This window comes from Dromiciops gliroides, chromosome 4 (assembly GCF_019393635.1).
Source record: "Dromiciops gliroides isolate mDroGli1 chromosome 4, mDroGli1.pri, whole genome shotgun sequence".
NCBI lineage: Eukaryota > Metazoa > Chordata > Mammalia > Microbiotheria > Microbiotheriidae > Dromiciops > Dromiciops gliroides.
The window spans coordinates 476690271-476711114 of NC_057864.1; the positions used below are offsets into that span (position 1 = coordinate 476690271).

Here is a 20844-nt window from a genome sequence, read left to right on the forward strand (position 1 = left end):
CATGTTTAGCATACATTTATTGGATGGCTTCTGTTTTCAATTTGTGCTTCTTGGTTTTGAAATACTGATTCTCTGAATCAAATAAAATTGCTTATGGACAGTCCTTACCCAAGAGAGGGTGAGTATTTATGGTAGCCTAGTGGAAAATGCTAATGCTTTCTAGAATTTGAGGTTCCTTCACAGGGCAGTTCATTTAATTCTTAACACATTCTGTTAGTTATAGTCATGTGACAGTTGGGAAAACAGGCATGAAAAAAGATATTAACAGCTTGTGGTCACAAACAAATGAGTAAGTAGGGAGTTTTCTGACTATCGGTCTGGAATCTTTCCACAGCATGGTGGTGATTTATCATTTTTACCTCTTAACTCCATCAAAGTTGAGTTTAAAAAACCACAACCTGCACTCCTCCCATTTTCATCATAGCATTTTCCTTTAAATTTTTTTTTTTAAACTAAAGATCAACTTTATCATCCCAGTTGAGAAAGAGAAACAAAACCCCTGGTACAACCGTTTATAGCCACAGAATACCAATTCCCACCTTGGCCATGCATGTCCAAAATAAATATGTACATCCCGAGGCCGTCACTTCTCTGTCAGAAGTCTTGTAGCCTGTTTTCATCCTGAGTGCTCTTGAAAGGACAGGTGATCATCACTTGGCTCAATCATTTGTCTTATAATATTGTTATATAAATTATTCTCCTGGTTTCTTCTTACTTCGCTTTGCATCAGTTTGTATAAGCCTTCCCAGGTTTCTCTGGAGCCATCTCCTTCATCATCTTCATTTCTTACAGGATGGTAGTGTTCCTTTACAATCATTTACTTGATCACCTGTTTTCCAGGGGATGTGCAGCCGCTCAGTTTCTAGTTCTTTGCCACAGCAAAATGATCTGCTACAAACATTTGTATAACCTTAGTTTGTTTTGTTTAGAACTGATCTCCACCTTACTCCCTCTTATTCCTCCCTTGTGTGTGTGATGATTAAAAATTTGAGAGAGGTCGTTTCTGGGTAATTTAATCATTTTATTAATAGGCTGGCAGGTTATTAATAAAAGCCTAGTCTATGACTGTCTCTCAGACCAAAGAGCCCTAATGGCAGTGGGGTCATGCAGTTTATATGCCTTTCTTAACTGTAGGAGGTCCATCTGTAGCAGTCAGTTCTAATTGGTTGACATGATTGCAGGTGTGTTATATTAAAAAGAAGTCTGAGGATACTGACTCAAATCTTGGTAAAAAGAAGGCCTCAGAGGGGCCAGCTAGGTGGCACAGTGGATAAATAAAGCACTGGCCCTGGATTCAGGAGGACCTGAGTTTAAATCCGGCCTCAGACACTTGACACTTAATAGCTGTGTGACTCTGGGCAAGTCACTTAACCCTCATTGCCCTGCAAAAAAAGCAAAAGAAGAAGAAGGCATCAGAGAAAGAATGCAGACCTTCCCCAAGCTGATGGGGGGTACAACAGATCTCTATCCAAGACTCCTCAGACCTATATGAGCCCCATTTTCAAGGAGAACTTGACCTTGGAGGGGGGTTGACTAAAGGACTAAGAGAGAAAGGAAGAGTCACTGGATTCTCCCCAAGATATTGGTTGTAATTGTTTCTCACATCTCACTTTCCTTTCTATTTTCCTATTGATTGAAATGTACTCTATGTGCACACATGAGCATAGGCACATATGGAATAGGTATGCACGTGTGTATGGAGTCTAGGCTCCTTTGATCAAGCAGTTCAGATGAGAGTGAGTTTCCAGCTTCAGGTTCCTCCCATGTTCTCCCTCTTTCCTCCTTGGCTGTCTAGACTTCTTTACATATTATGAGATACTTTCCCCTAGTGTCTTATTCCTCTTCCTCTGTAACCCTTCCAAGTCTTTTTAGACCATCAAGACATAACTGAACCATTCCCAGGCCCTTTGATTCCTGATGAGGACGAGTTCAGAGGGGACAAGTTTCATCTCCCTCCCCTATTAGAATGGAAGCAGTGAATAATTGTTCTTGTTTACCTTTTTATGTTTCTCTTGATTGCTGTGTTTGCACTTCAGAATCTCCAGGCAGGTCTGGTCTTTCATCAGGAATGCTTAGAACGAGGGGCAGCTAAGTGGCACAATGGATAGAGCACTGGCCCTGAATTCAGAAAGACCTGAGTTCAAATCTGGCCTCAGACACTTGATACTAGCTGTGTGACCCTGGGCAAGTCACTTAACCCCATTTGCCTCACCAAAAAACAAAAACAAAAAGGAATGCTTAGAAGGCCTCTCTTTCATTTTCAAGTTTTCTGGGTTAAGTTTTACCTTCTGGAGTATTGAATATTAAGTTCTCTGCTACTTTCTACTTGTGGCTGCTAAATCATGTGTGATCATCCTCACTGTGGCTCTTCAGTACTTGAATTTGTTGTTTCTGTCTGCTGCCAGTACTTTTTCTTTAACTTGGAAGTTTGGGATTTTGGCTATAATGTTGCTGGGAATTTTTATTTTGAGATTTCTTTCAGAAGGTGACTGATGGATTCATTCCACTTTGTGCTCTGGCTTTTATTTATTTGTTTGTTTGTTTTTGCGGGACAATGAGGTGTCCTCTGGTTTTAAGAGATCTGGACGGCTTTTTAGATTTCTTGAACTAGGGTGGTTTCTTAAGGTATTCCAATGATTTAAAATTTTTTTTTCTCCTTGATCTATTTTTCAGGTCACTTGTTTTTGTTATGAGATAACCTTGCATTTTCTTCTACTTTTTTCAGTCTTTTGATTTAGCTTCTATATGATCCATTCTAGTTTTTAGTTTGTTGCTTGGACATTGTCTTGTACCTCATATACCTAGTTGTTAATTCTCCTTTCAGTTTTTTCTTCCATAGCTCCTGTTTCTTTTCCATTTTTTCCCCTTTAGCTCTTTGATTTCGTTAAAAAAAATTCTTTTTTTAATTCTGTATCTCTCCCAGGAATTTTAGTTCAACTCGTGCCCAAGTTATGTTTTTCTTCGAAACTTTGCTTGTAGAGGGTTTGAATTTCCAAGCCCAGAGCCACATGCTTCTTCCTCCCTTTATAAAATGCTGGATCCTCACCACTTCAGTCCATCGCTCTTCTTGAGTCCAGATGCCCCTTTGACTTTTGTGAGCAGCATGGAAGTTCTGACTCTTTCTCTTTGACCCAGACATCATAGATGAAGGGTCTAGAATCACCTTGTCCACTGATGGAAGTGTTATTTAAAAACATTTTGGGGTGGCAGTTAATGTAGGAGGCAGTTAACTTGTTCGAATACCACAGATAAGTAGCATTTCAAAGACAAGTGTTTAGTCCTTTGAGACCCTTATCACTTTCTCCTCAACTCCAACATTTATTTATTTACCAAAATAATCTTCCTAAGTGTGCAGGGGAACCCATTACTGCCCCGCCCAGGGGGTCAGTGGTTCTAGTTTGCCCTCACGATGAGCCCTCTACAACTTGGCTTCCTTCTGCCCTCTCTGCCCTTTCTTGCATGGTACTTTCTATGGATTCTGCCGGAGCTGGTTCCTTGTTACGTCCTGTTCTCAGTCCCCCTGTCCAGATTCCGTTCCTTTCTCATATCTGACTTGGGAAATCCCTTTCTTCAGAACCTGGCTTTGGGCTTGTCTTTTCAGTGGCGGCTTCCCAGATCCTCCACCTCAGGGGTCTTCGCCTTTCCTAGGGTGGAGCTCCTGCAGTCCCATCACCTTTCCCCTTACACGGGGAGTGCTCCCATTGCTTTCTTTCCAGTTTGGGGGTGGGGTTGAGGCGTGCGCTTCATGTCATGGTTTTCTTAGTGTTGTCAGATTGTTTTTCTCATGACTTGTAGGAGATTCTGTGGCAGAGATGATATTGGCAGGAAGGTGTCCTTTGGTCTGTCTGATGTTTGGGCTGGGCTGGAAGATGACAGAGCAGTCAGTATGTGTGAGTCTTCATGTCTAGATGATCAGCTGCACTGGGCAGGAACCATTCCATCCGCCATTCAGTATTTTGTGGACAGTGGGGATCCAGTGAAGTGGAAGTGGAAGCCAGTCCCTCTATGTTTTGTTCCTTTGGGTTATTTTAGTGCTGGAACAAATGGAGCTTGAATATCTCAACCTGAGTTTGTCCTCAAGTCTGTCCTTTCTTCACATCCAAAGACAGGATGGTGTTTAGAGTTATAACACCACTGTTAATTATTTAGATGTGAATTACTAGTTCCTGTCCCATAATTTATACTGGCTTGGCATCCTCATTTAACAAATAAAAGATGTTTCTCATCTCCCTGCTAATAACATTGTTGGATTGGGGAGACCTAGATACAAGAAAACAACAATATATACTATAGGCCAATATATGCCTTGGCCTGGGATTTTTCTTTTAATAAACTATTTCGTTTCTTGAATGTTTGTGTTAGAGACCAGGTAAGTGGCACTTGTTCAATTAATTATAACAGTTCCAGTTTCCCCTCTCATGCCCTTTTATTCTAAAACATTTTTTTTCTGCTTCATTCATTCATTCTTGAAACATTCCTATAAAGCAAACAAGAGTGACACAGGGGGAGCTTAGAGTGGTCCATGGAACTTCTCCTGTGCGGAGAAAGCATCATCGTCATTGCCATTTTACAGGTTCCAGTGCCAGTGGCTAGTGCGGCACTCGAGTCCAGAATACCAAGCATGACTAGGTAGTGCTCTTGAGTTTTATTTAGCATACTGTCACCAGCCATTCAGTTAAATTTCATATATAGGGATAGCTGGGTGGCAGCAGTGGATAGAGCACCGGCCCTGGAGTCAGGAGGACCTGAGTTCAAATCTGACCTCAGATACTTGACACTTACTAGCTCTGTGACCCTGAGCAAGTCACTTAACCCCAATTGCCTCACCCCCCCCCAAATCATATATAAATCATTACAACCAATAATTTTGTTGATTTATTCATTTATTAAGGACACATACTAGTCTGAAGCAAATGGTGGTGATGGTGGGTGGTGGTAGTAGGAGTCTTCTTACTGTTAATGTCCCCCAGGTTGCTAAAACATATCTCTTGGTCATTACCCATCAGGGAAGGTTCTTGTTTAAATGACAGCTATTAATGAATGACCATATTTATTAAATACCTGCTGTGTATCAGGCATGAGTATATCAGTTGTGTCAGGTGCTTGGGCTACAAAGAAAAGGAGTGAGGCAGTTCCTCTTCTCAGAGTTTTCCTCATAATGACAAATACTATGGAAACATCTATGGAGAACAAATAGAACAAAACAGTGCTTCATGGGAGGAGGGAGGGGCTTCCACAGACTGGGGATCAGAGCAAAAGCAGGGAGAGGAGTGCTGTGTGTGAGGAATAGAAAGTCCAGGCAGTCTGGGGATTGTGCAGTGACTTTGGAAAGATAATCGGGGCCAGGCTGTGCAGAGAATGAAAAGCTAAACGGGGGAGCTTGTGTTTGCTACATGCAGTGGAGAAAGTTACTGAACTTTCAGGAGGGGAGAGACGTGGTCTCCTCTGAGAGATTCATGACAGGGAGACCTGGTAGTGAATGGTTTTAAGACATGATGAGGGCCTGAACTCAGGTTATGGGCCAGGCCCTGTGAGTAGAGAGAAGGAATTGGATGTGAAAGGTATTATGGGTGTTAGAAATGGCAAGGTTCAGTAACCAGTCATCTCCATGCCATGAATGAGTGAGGCATCAGAAATCACTCCTAGAGTCCCAAACCTGGGAGACTGGAAGAATTGTGGCACCTTTGATAGAGGGAGGAGTTTGGAATAGGGTTAGGTTTTGGGGGAAATCATTTCAACATGTTTAGTTTGAAAAAGTCTCCAGGACATCCAATGGAAAATGTCCACTAGGCCATTGGTAAATGTGTGAGTCATCTGTGGAGAGTGCGAATTCAATCCGTGGGATACTGGCGATGGAGAGAGCTCGGGCGCTTTGGAGAGGATGGAAGAATCTAGATTGCAAAGGGCTGAGGAGTGAGTGAGAGGAAGTGGAGCTAGTTAGATAGAGGATGGTGACTTGAGGGGATGGTAGGTGGTTTGGTGGGTTTTGTTTGTTTTTGAGAAAGGCAGAGATTTCCAGGTGTTTGAAGACAGTAATAGAAGGATCCATTAAGAAAAGGTTGAAGGTTAGAGAGGATGATGGAGGTTAGTCTGCTGATGAAGACTGGAGGCTTAGAATCAAGGGCGCATGTAAATTGAAGAGCCTCCTTTTCTTTTTTTTTTTCTTTTTAAGTGAGGCAGTTGGGGTTAAGTGACTTGCCCAGGGGCACACAGCTAGTAAGTGTTAAGTGTCTGAGGCCGGATTTGAACTCAGGTACTCCTGACTCCAGGGCCGGTGCTCTAACCACTGCGCCACCTAGCTGCCCCAAAGAGCCTCCTTTTCAAGAGACAGTGTGAGGAAAAAGAGCAGAGAGTGGGAGATGCTTTCTGGTCTTTTGAAGTGAAGATAAAAGGAGACAAGGGAGTTCAGGCCGTTGGCCTTAATTTTCTCATTGAAGAGAAGTCTGGCTGAGAGGGGAGAATGGTGGAGAGGTAGGAGGCTTGAGGATTGGTTTGGTTAGACTGATTTCTCTGGGGAGTGAGATAGGCAATTAGGAATTCCCTTCCCCCACCTCTCCCAATGAGTTGATTATGCTAAGTGGGGGGGTGGTTTTATACTTTTTCAGATACCCCTGAGTCCAGCCATGCCGGCTCCCACTCGGCTGTGACTGCCCAGCATGCCCCATGCTGAGATGATCCAGCTGCTGAAGGACCCTGCTCACCCAGGGAGCCGGTCATTTGGGAGGGGGTTGGGTGAGTCCATTTCTTTGCTTTTTAAAAATATATGGTGTGGCTTCAAAAAATCACACCTTCTATATGAAAGGGGTTACTGGACAATCTTGCTCACCCTCAAAGCCAAACTGTTCCGGCAGTTTTAGTATCCTTGGAGCAAACTCAGAAGCATTTTAAGCTTGGCTAGAATGAAAACCTGGACTTGGAAGAACCCAGTACCAACTTGGAGAAATTTATCAGCTATATCAATTTGTAGGGGCAGAAAAGGCTTATTTTTTCCCTTTAATTTATTACTTATTTTTAACATATTTTTCTTTTTAAATTTTGAGTTCCAGTCTCTTTCCTCCCCCACCCACTGAGAAGTCAAACAATATATCAGTTATATATGTGAAATCATGCAAAACTTTCATATTAGATGTATCACTAAAAAAAATTTTTAAATTATACTTGAATTTGCAATCAGAGTTCATCGGTTCTCTCTCTGGAGGAGGGTGGCACTTTCTCATCATGAAGTCTTTGGAATTGTTTTGGATCATTGTATTGGTCAGAGTAGCCAAGGCTTTCACAATTGATCATCATTACATTACTATTACTGTGCACAACGATACCCCTATTTCTCTCACTTTGCATCATCAATTCATGTAAGTCTTCCCAGGTTTTTCTGAAAGCATCCTATTCCTCATTTCTTACAGCACAATAGTATTCCATCACAATCATATATCTCAGCTTGTTCAGACGTTCTCCGGTTGATGAGCATGCCCTCAGTTTTCAATTCTTTGCCACCACCAAAAGAGCTGCTATAAATATTTTTGTACATATTGGTCCTTTTCCTTTTATCTCTGAAGTACAGACCTTAGTGGTGGTATTGGTGGGTCAATGGGTATGTGCAGCTTTAGTTCTAGATTGTTTCCCAGAATGATTGGATCACTTCATTAGCGCATCCCCTAAAAACATTGCTCGTTGCTTTTTTTTTTCTTTCTTTCTTTCTTTTTTTTTTTTTTTAGTGAGGCAATTGGGGTTAAGTGACTTGCCCAGGGTCACACAGCTAGTAAGTGTCAAGTGTCTGAGGCCGGATTTGAACTCAGGTACTCCTGAATCCAGGGCTGGTGCTTTACCCACTGTGCCACCTAGCTGCCCCACATTGGTCATTTCTAATAGGTATGAAATGGTATTTTGGCTTTGTCATAATTTTCCTTTCTCTAATCAGTAGTGATTTAGAGCATTTTTTTCACATGCCTATTGATAGGTTTGATTTCTTCTGAAAACTGGTAGTTCCTATTCTTTCACCACTTATCATTGGGTACTAGCTTGTGTTTTTACAAATTTGACTCAGTCCTCTATATATTTGAGAAATTAAGCCTTTATCAGAGACACTTGCTATGAAATTCTTTGATATTCTTCATTCTTTATGATTCCTTTTGGTAAAATGTAGTTTTCCTGATCATCTCTTTTTAATTAGGTCTATTTTTGCTTTTGCTTTCTTGGAGCTTACTCCAAGTACTGCTTACTCCTGCTTTTTAAAGTTACTTCAGCTAAAGCATAATAGATTCTGCCCTGGCCCTTTAGTCTTTCTGTTTGAAATATGTCTCTTGTATACAACATAATGTTAGATTCTGATTTCTAATCCATTCTGTTATCTGCTTCTATTTTATGAATTAGCTCAACCCATTCACATTCATGGATGATCACTAACTATGCATTTCCCTCTATCCTATTTTCTTTTTTTTTCTTTCTTTTTCTTTTTTTGGTGAGGCAGTTGGGGTTAAGTGACTTGCCCAGGGTCACACAGTAAATGTCAAGTTTCAGAGGGCGGATTTGAACTCAGGTCCTTCTGAATCCAGGGCCGGTGCTCTATCCACTGTGCTGCCTAGCTGCCCCCACCTCTATCCTATTTTCTTCCATCTTTCTCTTTCTCTTGCCCCTCTTCAAAGGTCTGTTTTGCTTCTGACCTCTGCTTCCCCTTATCCTACCTCCTTTTATCATTCTCCCCCCCCCCCCCCCAATCTTATTCCCTTCCCCTCTTATTTCTCTGTTGGGTAAAAAAGATATTTTGAGTTCAGCATATGTGTATGAAATAAGATGATATCAAATATACAGTGGTTAATTACATATCTACACATTAATTATATGATTAAATTAATAATATATCTTATCATTTATATATTTTCTTCCCTCTTTGAACCAATTCCAATGAGAGTAAGGTTTAAGCATCCCCCTACCCCCAATTTCTCTCCACTAGAAAAGTTCTTCCTTGTTCACCTCTTTTAAGTGAGAAAACTTTCCCCATTTGCCTCTTCCTTTCCCCTTGTCCAACTGCATTCCTCTTCCTCACTCTTCTATTCTTTTTTGGGAGATCATCCCCCCATTATTGACTCACATCCCTGCCCTCTGTCTATGTAGACTCCTTCTAAGTGTTCCAATAATGATAAAGTTCTTAGGTGTTACATGTATCATCTTCCCATGCAGGAATGTCATCAGTTTAATTTTGAGTTCCTTATGATTACTCTTTCCTGTTGACCTTTTTATGTTTCACTCCACTCTCTTGTTGGCATGTCAGCTTTTCTATTCAGTTCTGTTCTTTTCATGAGCAATGCCTGGAAGTCCTCTATTTTGCTGAATAGCCATTTTTCTACATGAAGGATTATTCTTAGTTTTGCTGGGTTATTGATTTGGGGTTGTAATTCCAGCTCCTTTCCCCTTTGGAGTATCATTCCAAGCCCTCTGATCCTTTACTTTTGTTGTTGTTGCAGTTGTTTGTCGTGTCTGACCCTTTGTGACCCCATTTGGGGTCTTCTTGGCAAAGATACAGAAATGATTTGCTATTTCCTACTCCAGCTCATTTTATAGGTGAGGAAACTGAGGCAAATAGGGCGGAGTGACTTGCTCAGGGTCACACAATTGGTAAGTGTCTGAGGCCAGATTTTATTTAACTCATGAAGAGGAGTCTTCCTGACTCCAGGCCTGATGAACTATCTACTAGCTGCCTTTTAGGATAAAGTATTTTTTGTTTTTGGGGGGAGTTTTTTGAGTGGTTTTTTTGGGGTTTTTTTTGCAAGGCAGTGGGGGTTAAGTGACTTGCCCAGAGTCACAGCTAGTAAGTGTTAAGTGTCTGAGGCTGGATTTGAACTCAGGTACTCCTGACTCCAGGGCTGGTGCTCTATCCACTGTGCCCCCTAGCTGCCCCTGGATAAAGTATTTTTGAAGATAGTGGTTCATTTTTGTAAAACTTGTACAGAGGAGAACAGAGCTCTTGTTTTTTCCTGAAGCTTCTCAGGATGGAGTGATTGTTTCCTCTCCTGGATAATCCTTTGGTAGCCTGTCTTGAGAGATGGCCTGGCCTAATTGGGGGGGGGGGGGTGAGTGAAGTCCTATCTCTGATTAATTTCTCTCTGTAACCACGGGCACGCCGTTTCACTGCGCGGTGACTTAGTTTCTTCATCTCTAAAACAAAAAATAATAATACCGATATTACTTAATTCCAGTGGGCTTGTTGTGTAGCTCAGAGGAGATCCAGGTAAAACATTTCTCTAACTTTATTTTTTCTTAAAATTTGTTTTGATATCTTCTTACTTTACTCTTTTACCTGTGTTTTCCCCTGTTTATCCCCTCTCAGTAAGCTGCCCTTCTGACAGGTTTTGATTTTTAGTTTTCTTAGAGATCTGGAGCTTTCTATCGTGGTTGTTAATAGTTTTGCAATTCTTTGGAGAATGGTCCATGTCCTTTTTTTTTCCCTGGGCAGTTGGGGTTAAGTGACTTGCCCAGGGTCACACAGCTAGTCAGTGTTAAGTGTCTGAGGCCAGATTTGAACTCAGGTCCTCCTGAATCCAGGGCCAGTGCTCTATCCACTGCGCCACCTAGCTGCCCCAGTCCATATCCTTTTACCATTTATCTATTTGGAAATGGGTTTTGGTCTTATAAAATTTGCTACAAGTAATCTCCTCCCTGCCCCCCAATACTCTTCCATCTTATCCTAGTTGTATTAATTTTGGTTGTGCAAAAACTTTTCAATTTCATGCAATTAAAATGTATTATTTTATCTTTTGTAATTTCCTTCAACCCTTATTTGATTAAGAATTTTCCTGCCCACAGCTGTCAGAAGTATAAGATCTTATCCTTTTCTGTTGTTGTTGTTTTTTAAAAATAGTGTGACCTTTAATATTGAGGGCCTATCCATTTTGAATTTCAATTTCCTGTTTTGTTTTTTGCGGGACAGTGAGGGTTAAGTGGCTTGCCCAGGGTCACACAGCTAGCCTCAACTGTCTGAGGTCGGATCTGAACTCAGCCTCCTGAATCCAGGGCCGGTGCTTTATTCACTTTGCCACCTAGCTGTCCCCTCAATTTCCTGTTAACCATTTTTGTTCTTTCCCAGTTAAAAGATCAGTTTTCTTGGAGAAAATGAAAGTAGAAATGGAGTTGTCATTGTGCCTTCTTCCTATCTTCCTTTGGCATCCTCTTTCCAGTCATATTTTCATGTTTCTAATTTGTCCCCCTCAGCCACTGCTAGGAAAACTGGAAAGGAAGCTGGCAGAAATTAAGCTTAGACCAATATCTTAGACTATATTCTATAATAAGTTCAAGATTTTTACATGATCTGAATATTAAAGATTGAATAGAATCTTTTAAAAATTAGAAGAAAAGCTCCTTGCTAACTTGAAAGCCTGTATTAGTGTTAGATAGTATAGTACTAACTGAGCGGATCTTCCAAGGAAGGAGAGTTGGCATGTACAGTGGCATGAGGTGGGGGGCAGTCCATAGTAGTGCAGGGCAGCACAGTGAAGTATCTGCCAGCTTCAGAAAGGACTGGTGGTTGTGGTTGAAGTTTCTTAGGGAAAGGATGGGAGCGGGGCAAGGCACTGGGGGTCAATGTCAGGAATACTTTTTTATCCTGTGGGCTCAATGAAGGTGCTTGTTTAATGGAGTAGTGCTAGAAGATTGATTTGGCAATACTTTCACAGGGTGGATTAGAAGGGAAGTAGAGAGACTAGAGACCTCAGGAGCTTGTTGCATAATCATTCAAGTGGTGAATGTTTAGAATAGGTTATGGAAAATGGAAAGTAGAGGGATTGAGTTAAGACACTTGTTGAATGTATACAACTTAGATTAATTAGAAAAAGAATGAACTGGGGTTTGAGTGTGGCTGACTCAGTGAATCCTGGTGCCATTAATTAGGAGCAGAGAACTTTGGAGATGAGGAGTGGATAATGTGCCTTAAATGCTATGCCCCCATAGGTTTGCATTCCAGAGGACTTCCTCATTTACATGGTTGCTTCCTAATTGGTGATGAACTTTGTTTCACCCACTAACTGGGTACTTTACTGTGATTTTTAAAAATTCCTTTAGTGAGCACACCTATTGATTTAGAATTTGCTTCGTGGTAAGCATTGTGTTCATGACTAGATTGGGAAGGTGCGTGGTTTCTCCAGTTTATTAGCTTTTTGTTCCATTTGTTCCATTGTTTGCTTTTCTCTTAATATTAGTGATTCAGAACATTTTCCCCATATTATTTGTTAGTAACTTGCTTTGCTTCTCTTGAACTACTTGTTCATATCCTTTGTTTTTGTGTTTGGTTTTTTAATTTAAAATTTTATTTTCCGTTCCGTTCTCTCTACTCTGTCCCCCATCCATTAAGAAAGCAAGAAATATGAATAGGATACCCTTTATACAGTCATGCACATTTCTACCTTCCACACAAAACAAAACAAAACAAAAACATCAAAAAATAATTTTTTTGAAATCAGTTCTGTCTCAAAGTTTATAGCATTTATATCATGAGTCTTTTGGAGTTGGTGGATCATTGTATTGATCAAAGTCACTAAGTCTTTCACAATTCATCTTTGTTACATTATTGTTATTGTGTACAGTATTCTTCTGGTGCTTCTCGCTTCACTTTGCATTGGTTCAGGTAGGTCTTGGCCATGTTTTTCTGAAGCCAACCCATCCTTGTCATTTCTTACAACACAATATTATTCCATCACAAACATATAACATAACTGCTAATAAGTTCATTTTTTGATGCTGATAGGTGAACAATATTATGATCCTTCTAGAGACATAGCAGATGTTATATGGTAATTGAGTTTTAAGTACTTTATTCATAAATGCTTATAGAAAAGACAAAGCCCACCAGGAAAATCACATTAAGGTGATCATAGTGACAAGAAACACCCTCCCCTCCCCTCTGCCCCATAACAAGTTACTATGTCTAGATTTTACTCTAGAGGTTTTTGCTCCAATCTATATAGCTAGTTGGACTTGAAATAATATGCAATATCAGTTCAGGCAGAAATTTCTCAGTTACATTTCTGAAGTTTACTTTTTTATATTAAGGATTTCTTGATCAGTATAACTGTCTTTTTCAACTGGTTTGGATCCCCCCCCCCCCCCATGTAGTACCCTTGATTCCTGTTTTGATCACAAATATTTACTGGTAGATTAGTTTATATTTTGAATTGTTGTAAATGTATAGCAACTCTCTTTGTAAATAGAGAACTGCTATGCTGTACTCGGCAGTCATGGGTTTTGAATAATGATTGTACCTTTTTAAAAATTATTCCACCTTTATAGCATTTTAAATGATTTCTGCAAATGTGAGGCAAATAGAGATTATTGAATGTTTTCTTTATAATTAGTGTATTTATAGAATCTGAACACTAGAAGAGACATAAGATCATCTAGCCTCACACAGTTCAGAAATCCTGCAATATTCCTGCCAAATCATTATCTCATCTGGTTTTTCCCTTGTTGGATAGCTGAGTGTTAGAAATGTACTTTGCCTTAAAATTAGAAGGAATATAGAAAACATAAGATCAGTTTTAAGTTAAAACTAAATGCTACACTTAACTTTCTGATAGTGATAAATAATACTTTGTCCTAGATGGTTGAATATAAATTAAATTCCCTGGGGCAGCTAGGTGGTACAGTAGATAGAGCACTGGTCCTGGAGTCAGGAGAACCTTGAATTCAAATCCAGCCTCAGACGTTTCCTAGCTTTTGTGCAAGTCACTTAACTCTGATTGCCTCCTGATTTAAAAACAAACAAACGAACTGTAACCACCAACAGTAAATTAAATTCCCTTTGGGTTCTGATATTAGTAATGTGGGGGACAAGACACTTGATTTCACTTGAGCCTCAAGTCCCCATATAAAATTAGAATACTGTTTACTATTTGGTTCACAAACCCTTCACAGCCATCCAGCCCCTTCCCTACCTGGGAGAATTATGGTGAGATTTCACTGTTTGTGAGAAGTATGATGACTTTCCATAAGGCCAGTTCCATTAACTACCAGGGCTTGTTTTGTTAGGGAGCACTCTGGATAACTCAGCCCATGTCCTCTGACCTTCTGTCATGTCAAGAATCAAAGGAGGACAGATTATTGGAAAACCTCAAATCATAGCCTGAAATTGGGAATTCCATCTCCAAATATACTGAAACTCTGCTAGAAAAAGACCTTTATTGCAGGTTTTGTTTCACAAAAAAAGGAATCTCCTTGAATTAAAAAAATATATATACTATTGACATCTTTGGTTTTATATCATCCAAATTTCTTCCTGAAGCTTCTTTCCTTCCCTGAAAGCCTTCCTATATGACAAAGAATATTTTTTAAAAGGAAAAAATAAAGAAAACAAAAATCTGAAAACACGTTCTATACCTGTGGATCTCCCACCCCTGCATAGGGGAGTGGACAGAAGTGTCTTCCCAAACCTTTGTGTTTGGGAGAGGTTAGAGGAAGGGAAGGGAATAAGCATTTATTAAGTTCCTACTGTGTTAAGAGCTAAGTTAAAGTAGAAAATTAATTTCAGGGAAAGATGTAGAATTAAAATGGAAATAAAGTTCAGAATAAAGAATAGACAAGGAAGAATCAGAAGTTCAGTAACTTGGTGTTAACTTCAAAGACAAATTACTTATGAAAGAACTATTTGCTAAGAATTGCTGAAAAACTGAGATACCAGCAGAAATTAAGTTTAGACAACTCCTTACCCCAGGGATTCTTAACCTTTTTTGTCTGTTATAACCCTTTCTAATAATGATGTTCTAAATGTATAAAACAAAATACATAGAGTTACCAAAAAAATAGGGTTATAATTTTTTTCCTATGCAAGTAAACAGACCGCCTCGAATCTATCCATTGATCCCAAATTAAGAAAACCCTGTGTTATACCATGTTCAATAATAAATGCCAAATGAATATGTGATGTGATTATTAAAGATCATACCATTAAAAAAATAAAAATGATTCAGGCCATATTTTTTACTGCTAAAAGTTAAAGATGAGTATTTCACCAAATAAAGGGATAAAAATTTAAAAGGAGTTACAAAAGATGAATTAGATAATTCTGATTGTGTGAAATGCAGAATGTTTTTATACAAACAAAATTAATACATCTAGGAGAAGAAAGGAAGTGGTGACTGGAGAAAACCTTTGTTTATAAATTATAAACAGTTACCAAATATGTTTGAGAAGCCCATTATTTCCCTTTAGATAAGTAGAAGATTTGGTTGTATAAACAGTTCTCCAAAGAAAGCATATACATTATTAACAACCATATGAAAGGAGGTTCCAAAATAGTATCTAAGGTATAGTCTACTATTAAAAGGAAGGAAACAAACATGTATTAAGCACCTACTATCTGTCAGACACTGCTAAGTGCTTTACAAATGTTATTTCATTTGAACCATACAAGAACCCTGGGAGGTAGATTTTATCTGCATTTTGCAGTTGAGGAAACTGAGGCAGACATGTTAAGTGACTTACCTCTAGGGTCACATAGCCAGTATGTGTCTGAGGCCAGATTGTGTTCCTCATTTCAGGCCCAATGCTGTAAACATTGAGCTGCTTGTCAGCCTTTAGGAAATCCCCTTGAAACCAAAGAAGATGTTCTAGGACAACATAGGGAACTCTACCAAAAGAGACTGTATGGATCACAAATAAATATAGGTACAAGGATAATTGGTGGTTGTTATTTTTTACAATTAAAAGTATTCTTCCCCACAGCCTGGCCATTCCCAGGGTGAGAAGCAGGTTTCATATGAATCCTCTGCAATCATGGTTGGTCATTGTGTTGATCAGAGTTCTTAAAACTTTCCAAGTTGTTTGCCCTCATGTTGTTGTATGAATTGTTCTGGTTCTGCTCACTTCATAGTGCATCAGTTCACACAAGTTTCCCAAGTCTCTATGAAGCCATCCCTTTCATTTCTTACAGCACAATAGTATTTTGTTACTTTCGTGTATCATAATTTGTTCAACCAGTGCCTACGCGATGGGTATTTCTTTAGTTTCTAGTTCTTTGCCACCCATAAAAGTGCTGCTACAGATAGGATTATGAAGAGCTTGGATTTCTTCCATTGGATAACTTCCCATTTTTATATCCTTTGCCTTTTACCAGTTGGGAAATGGTGTTTGTTTTTATACATTTGAATTGGTTCCTTATTTCTTGGACATGAACTTAATCAGAGAATCATGCTGCCCCCTCCCCCCCCCCCCCCAAATTACCTCTGCTTCTCCTAATTTTAGTTGTATTGATCCTTCTTTTGAAAAACCTTTAAAATTTTAAATAATCAAAACTGTCCATTTAACTTCGGTTCTCCATAGGATTATTCAAGTCAATTTAGTGATGTCAGTTAAATTTTGGTGTGTTGATCTTAATATGAGATGTTTCTCTCTCCTCTCTTGCTGTCTCTCATACAAAGTCTTCTCTTTATCAGATGGGGTTTAAAGCATAATTTTTAAAATGTAGTCATTCTTAAATTTCTTCAATGTTTATGTGTGTCAAATATTAATGTTACTGTAAATCTCTAGAGCATGACATAATTTTCAAGTCTGATTGTATCTCTTACATTAGAACTAAGTGACTAGTAACTAAGGTGCAAAATGACCCCCTTGCTTTGTTGTTTGTCCTTCATTCTCCAAGAGGACCATGATCTAAGGAGATGGTGTCATGACTTGCCCTGAATTGAATTTAGAGAGACTGTGCAAAGCCATCAACCTGACTCTCTCCTCCAGAGCCATCTGGGTACAGTAGTAAGATATACATCAGGACGACTGGTGAGGGCCTGGGATGTTTGACTTGCCCAGGGTCACACAGCTAATAAGTGTCTGAGATCACATTTGAACTCAGGTTTTTCCAACCTCAGGGCTGGTATTTTATCTGCTGCTGGCAAGACAAAGATAAGCACCCATATCCCTTGCCTCGGGGTGGCGAAGGTCACTGGGCTGCTATAGTTCCTATGTGATCCTCATTTAGTTTGAGGTATGTATAGGGAAGGGTGGTCCTTCCTATCAGGTAATGGTACTGAGGGTTCTTAGATATTCTGTGGGGTCTGTGGGAATAAAGAAGAAATTATACCATGGAATTTTAAGAGTATGAAAGGTAGAGGTCATGAACTGAACTCCACGCCCCACAGCCACACAGTTAGCCAAGAACAGCCCTCACACCTCCTGACTCCAGTTTCTTTGTCTTGCTCTGACAGAGCACAGTGGCCTCTCAAGTGGTAGTCCATTTCATCTTTTAGTACTTATGGAAGAGAGTATAATTAATAGAGTGACCATCATTTGCATGGTGCTCTAAAGTTGTGTTTTGTTTTGTTTTGTTTTTGTTTGTTTTTTTGTGGGGCAGTGAGGGTTAAGTGGCTTGCCCAGGGTCACACAGCTAGTAAGTGTCAAGGGTCTGAGGCTGGATTTAAACTCAGGTCACCCTGAATCCAGGGCCAGTGCTCTATTCACCGTGCCACCTAGCTGCCCCACATTTGTGCTTTACTTTATCGGGGCTTTGCTATCTCTCAAGTGAAATAATTTGACCACATCTTATAGTTAATGAAAAGGATACATTGCATGGTCACCATTGCTTTTCTTTGGATTAATTTCATTTCTCTTCTTTAATTCCAGTACATGACTCTTAATCCTTCTACAAAGAGGAAGAATATTGCATCTCCTGATAGGAAGCCCTCTAAGAAGCTCAAGACTGAGAGCTCTTCAGTGAACCAGGTGCTGAATCCCACATTATGGTGTCATGTTCACCTAAAGAAATCCTTGAATGGCTCCCCCCTAAAAGTGAAGAACTCAAAGAATTCCAAGTCCCCTGAGGAACAGCTGGAGGAGATGATGAAGATTATGTCTCCTGGGAAATTAAATACCACATTTCACATTCCTAAAAAGGGTCCCATCTCCAAAAAGTTAGGGAAGAATGGGGACAAACCCTTGAAAACAAAGGGTAGGAGCAAAGGCATTTTAAATGGACAGAAATCTCCAGGAAAATCCAAGTCCCCCAAAAAGGGCATGAAGACGCCCAAAACCCAAAATGAAGCAGATGACCCTCCTGGACATGGCCAAGGGTACCAGAAAATGACTCGGACTCCTCGGAGCTCTGGGGGCACACCAGGGCTTCCAGTAAGCCACACAAGCACCTCCCTCCTGCGCCCTCCACCTCATTGCCTACTACAAGGAGAACAAAAGACAGGGAAGACAAGAAGAGTGCCCTGTCCTGCGTCATCTCCAAAACGGCCCGTTTGCTCTCCAGCGACGATCGGGCCCGCCTTCCTGAAGAGCTCCGAGTTTTGGTTCAGAAGCGCTATGAGCTTCTGGAGCACAAGAAGAAATGGGCCTCGATGTCTGAAGAGCAGCGGAAGGAGTATTTGAAAAAGAAACGAGAGAGTTTGAAGGAGAAGCTCAAAGAGAAAGCCAAGGAAGGAAAGAGAAAGAAATGTTGGAGAGACTGGAGAAGCAGAGGCGCTATGAAGACCAAGAGCTGACAGGCAAGAGCCTGCCCTCTTTCCGGCTGGTAGATACCCCCGAAGGGCTCCCCAACACCCTCTTTGGGGATGTTGCTATGGTGGTTGAATTCTTGAGCTGTTACTCTGGGCTGCTTCTGCCTGATGCCCAGTACCCCATCACTGCAGTGTCCCTCATGGAGGCCTTGAGTGCTGACAAGGGAGGCTTCTTGTACCTCAACAGAGTGCTGGTCATCCTTCTACAAACCCTGCTCCAGGACGAGATTGCTGAGGACTATGGGGAGCTGGGGATGAAGCTCTCTGAGATCCCCCTGACACTGCACTCTGTTTCTGAGCTCGTTCGTCTCTGTTTGCGCAAAACGGACGTGCCTGAGGAGAGTGAGGGCTCGGACACAGTTGATGAAAACAAAGAGACAGCCGTCTTTGAGGACAATGAGGTCCAGGATGAGTTTCTGGAGAAGCTCGAGACCTCTGAGTTCTTTGAGCTAACATCAGAGGAAAAGCTGCAGATCCTAGCTGCCCTCTGCCACCGGATCCTCATGACCTACTCTGTGCAGGAACCACATGAGGCTAAGCAGCAATGTCAGCAGAGCTGTGGAAGGAGCGACTTGCTGGCCTGAAGGAGGAGAATGGACAAGAGACGTGCTGAGAAGCAGAAGCGAAAGAGATGGAAGCCAAAAAACAGAGAGAACGGGAAGGAAGAGAGCGGACTAGCCAGATCTGAGCGAAAAAAAGATGTGGCCAAGATAGAGCCCCCGGTGGAGGCGGAGGCGGAGACATGATCAGTGCTGTGAAGAGCAGGCGGCTGCTGGCCATCCAGGCCAAGAAGGAGCGAGAGCTTCAGGAGCGTCAGCTTCGAGGTAACGTTTGGCCCTTCTGGCCCTGTCTGTGCTCAGAAGTGGGCCCCTTGGCCTCCTTTGCTTATTTATTCAAAACATTGCAATCAGCGTCCTATCATGACGTGAGGCATTGACTAGCGTTGGTTAACAACAGGTCCCCTCCAGTGAAAAGGCATCTTTTACGCTTTGCAGAATATTTCCAAGACCCTTAAATGAAATAGCCTGATTCTACTGGTGTCCCTGAGAGGGGCTAGCTGGTCCTCCTATGTTGTATAGATACAGTAAGTCGACAAACATGTCCATTGTTTACATTGTTTTAGGCTCTATGTCATTCAAGTTCTGTAGCTTTGAAATTAAGCAACTTCCATTTATTGTCCTAAGTAAGGAATTGAGGGTACTGATGTTAATGCCTAGAAAGACTTTGTGTTGCACAAGACATACCAGCGTGAGAAAAACAATTCTTTTTTTTTTTTAATACTTATTTTCTTGAAAAAGCAGTAGATATGGAGGAACATACACTAGCAAGGACATGGTTAAGTTTTTACTCTTCCAATAACTTTATGTATGTCATTTCTACTTAAGCGGTTTGAAGTAGTGTCTTCCCTCAACTTTTCCCTTTTGGTCCTGCAATGAAGTCAGAATTCTCTGCTTTGAGAAATCTTGGCGTCAAAGTATAGAGGTACCACTCATTTAGTGTTCTGATTTCCCTGCAGGGACAGGAGGGAATGAACTATAGTATTTTTCCTAAGCAGTAATCTGAGAATTTGCAAATAATGAATATGGAAAAAACCCAAGACACAGAACTGATGGGCCTTGGTGCATGTGAAAGTTAATACAGAACCGGAATTAGAACCCAGTTGTCTGGTGCAAAACAGGATATTGTCTTTAGTCTCTTTTTTTCCTGACCCATGTCAGTTCTAAGATGCTGGTGCTCCTGCCTCTCCTCAAGCTGAGTCATTCTTTAGCTTTCCGTCCACCTTGCTTTGCTCAAATGATTCCACATGTATTATTTGGTTCAGTCTAGAAACCGTAGCCTTTAGGACACTCATCATATTTGTCTTGTTGGGTTTCTTCTGTTTTCTTTCTTTTTTTTTTTTTTTAGTGAGGGCAATTGGGGTTAAGTGACTTGCCCAGGGGTCACACAGCTAGTAAGTGTGTGTTAAGTGTCTGAGGCGGATTTGAACTCAGGTACTCCTGACTCCAAGGGCCGGTGCTCTATCCAATGCGCCACCTAGCTGCCCCTGTTTTCTTTTTTAACAGAAGAAGAGATTTGTCATCACTTATTGTCAAGTCATCCTTGGAGTCTACTCATTTTATCAAATCTTTACTATTTTCTTTTACTCTAAGATGTGATTTGAACCAGGTGTATTGCTATCACCAATAGACTTCATTTCCATATTCTAAGGTTCAAGTTTAAAGGTAACAGAAAAGATTTAAAATTCATTGGGGATTGTTTTCTTTTATGGAAACGATTGGCTTGGGGTCCTTAATTTACTGGTATTAACAGATACTGGATAGACTAATCCAATGACAGATTTAATTCAGTTTGTTAGAATCAATAATTGTTA

The 20844-nt window shown here is 40.6% G+C and overlaps 1 protein-coding gene across 1 annotated transcript in view; it reads left to right on the plus strand.

The window, feature by feature from the left end:
- BAZ1B (bromodomain adjacent to zinc finger domain 1B) overlaps nt 1–20844 on the plus strand; it is a 68602-nt gene that overhangs the window by 28599 nt on the left and 19159 nt on the right. The window contains 10 exon segments of the mRNA XM_044000516.1: nt 17596–18003; nt 18005–18041; nt 18044–18085; nt 18088–18120; nt 18123–18157; nt 18159–18390; nt 18393–19013; nt 19016–19068; nt 19070–19208; nt 19211–19297. Coding sequence (XP_043856451.1) covers nt 17596–18003; nt 18005–18041; nt 18044–18085; nt 18088–18120; nt 18123–18157; nt 18159–18390; nt 18393–19013; nt 19016–19068; nt 19070–19208; nt 19211–19297 — 1687 coding nt within the window.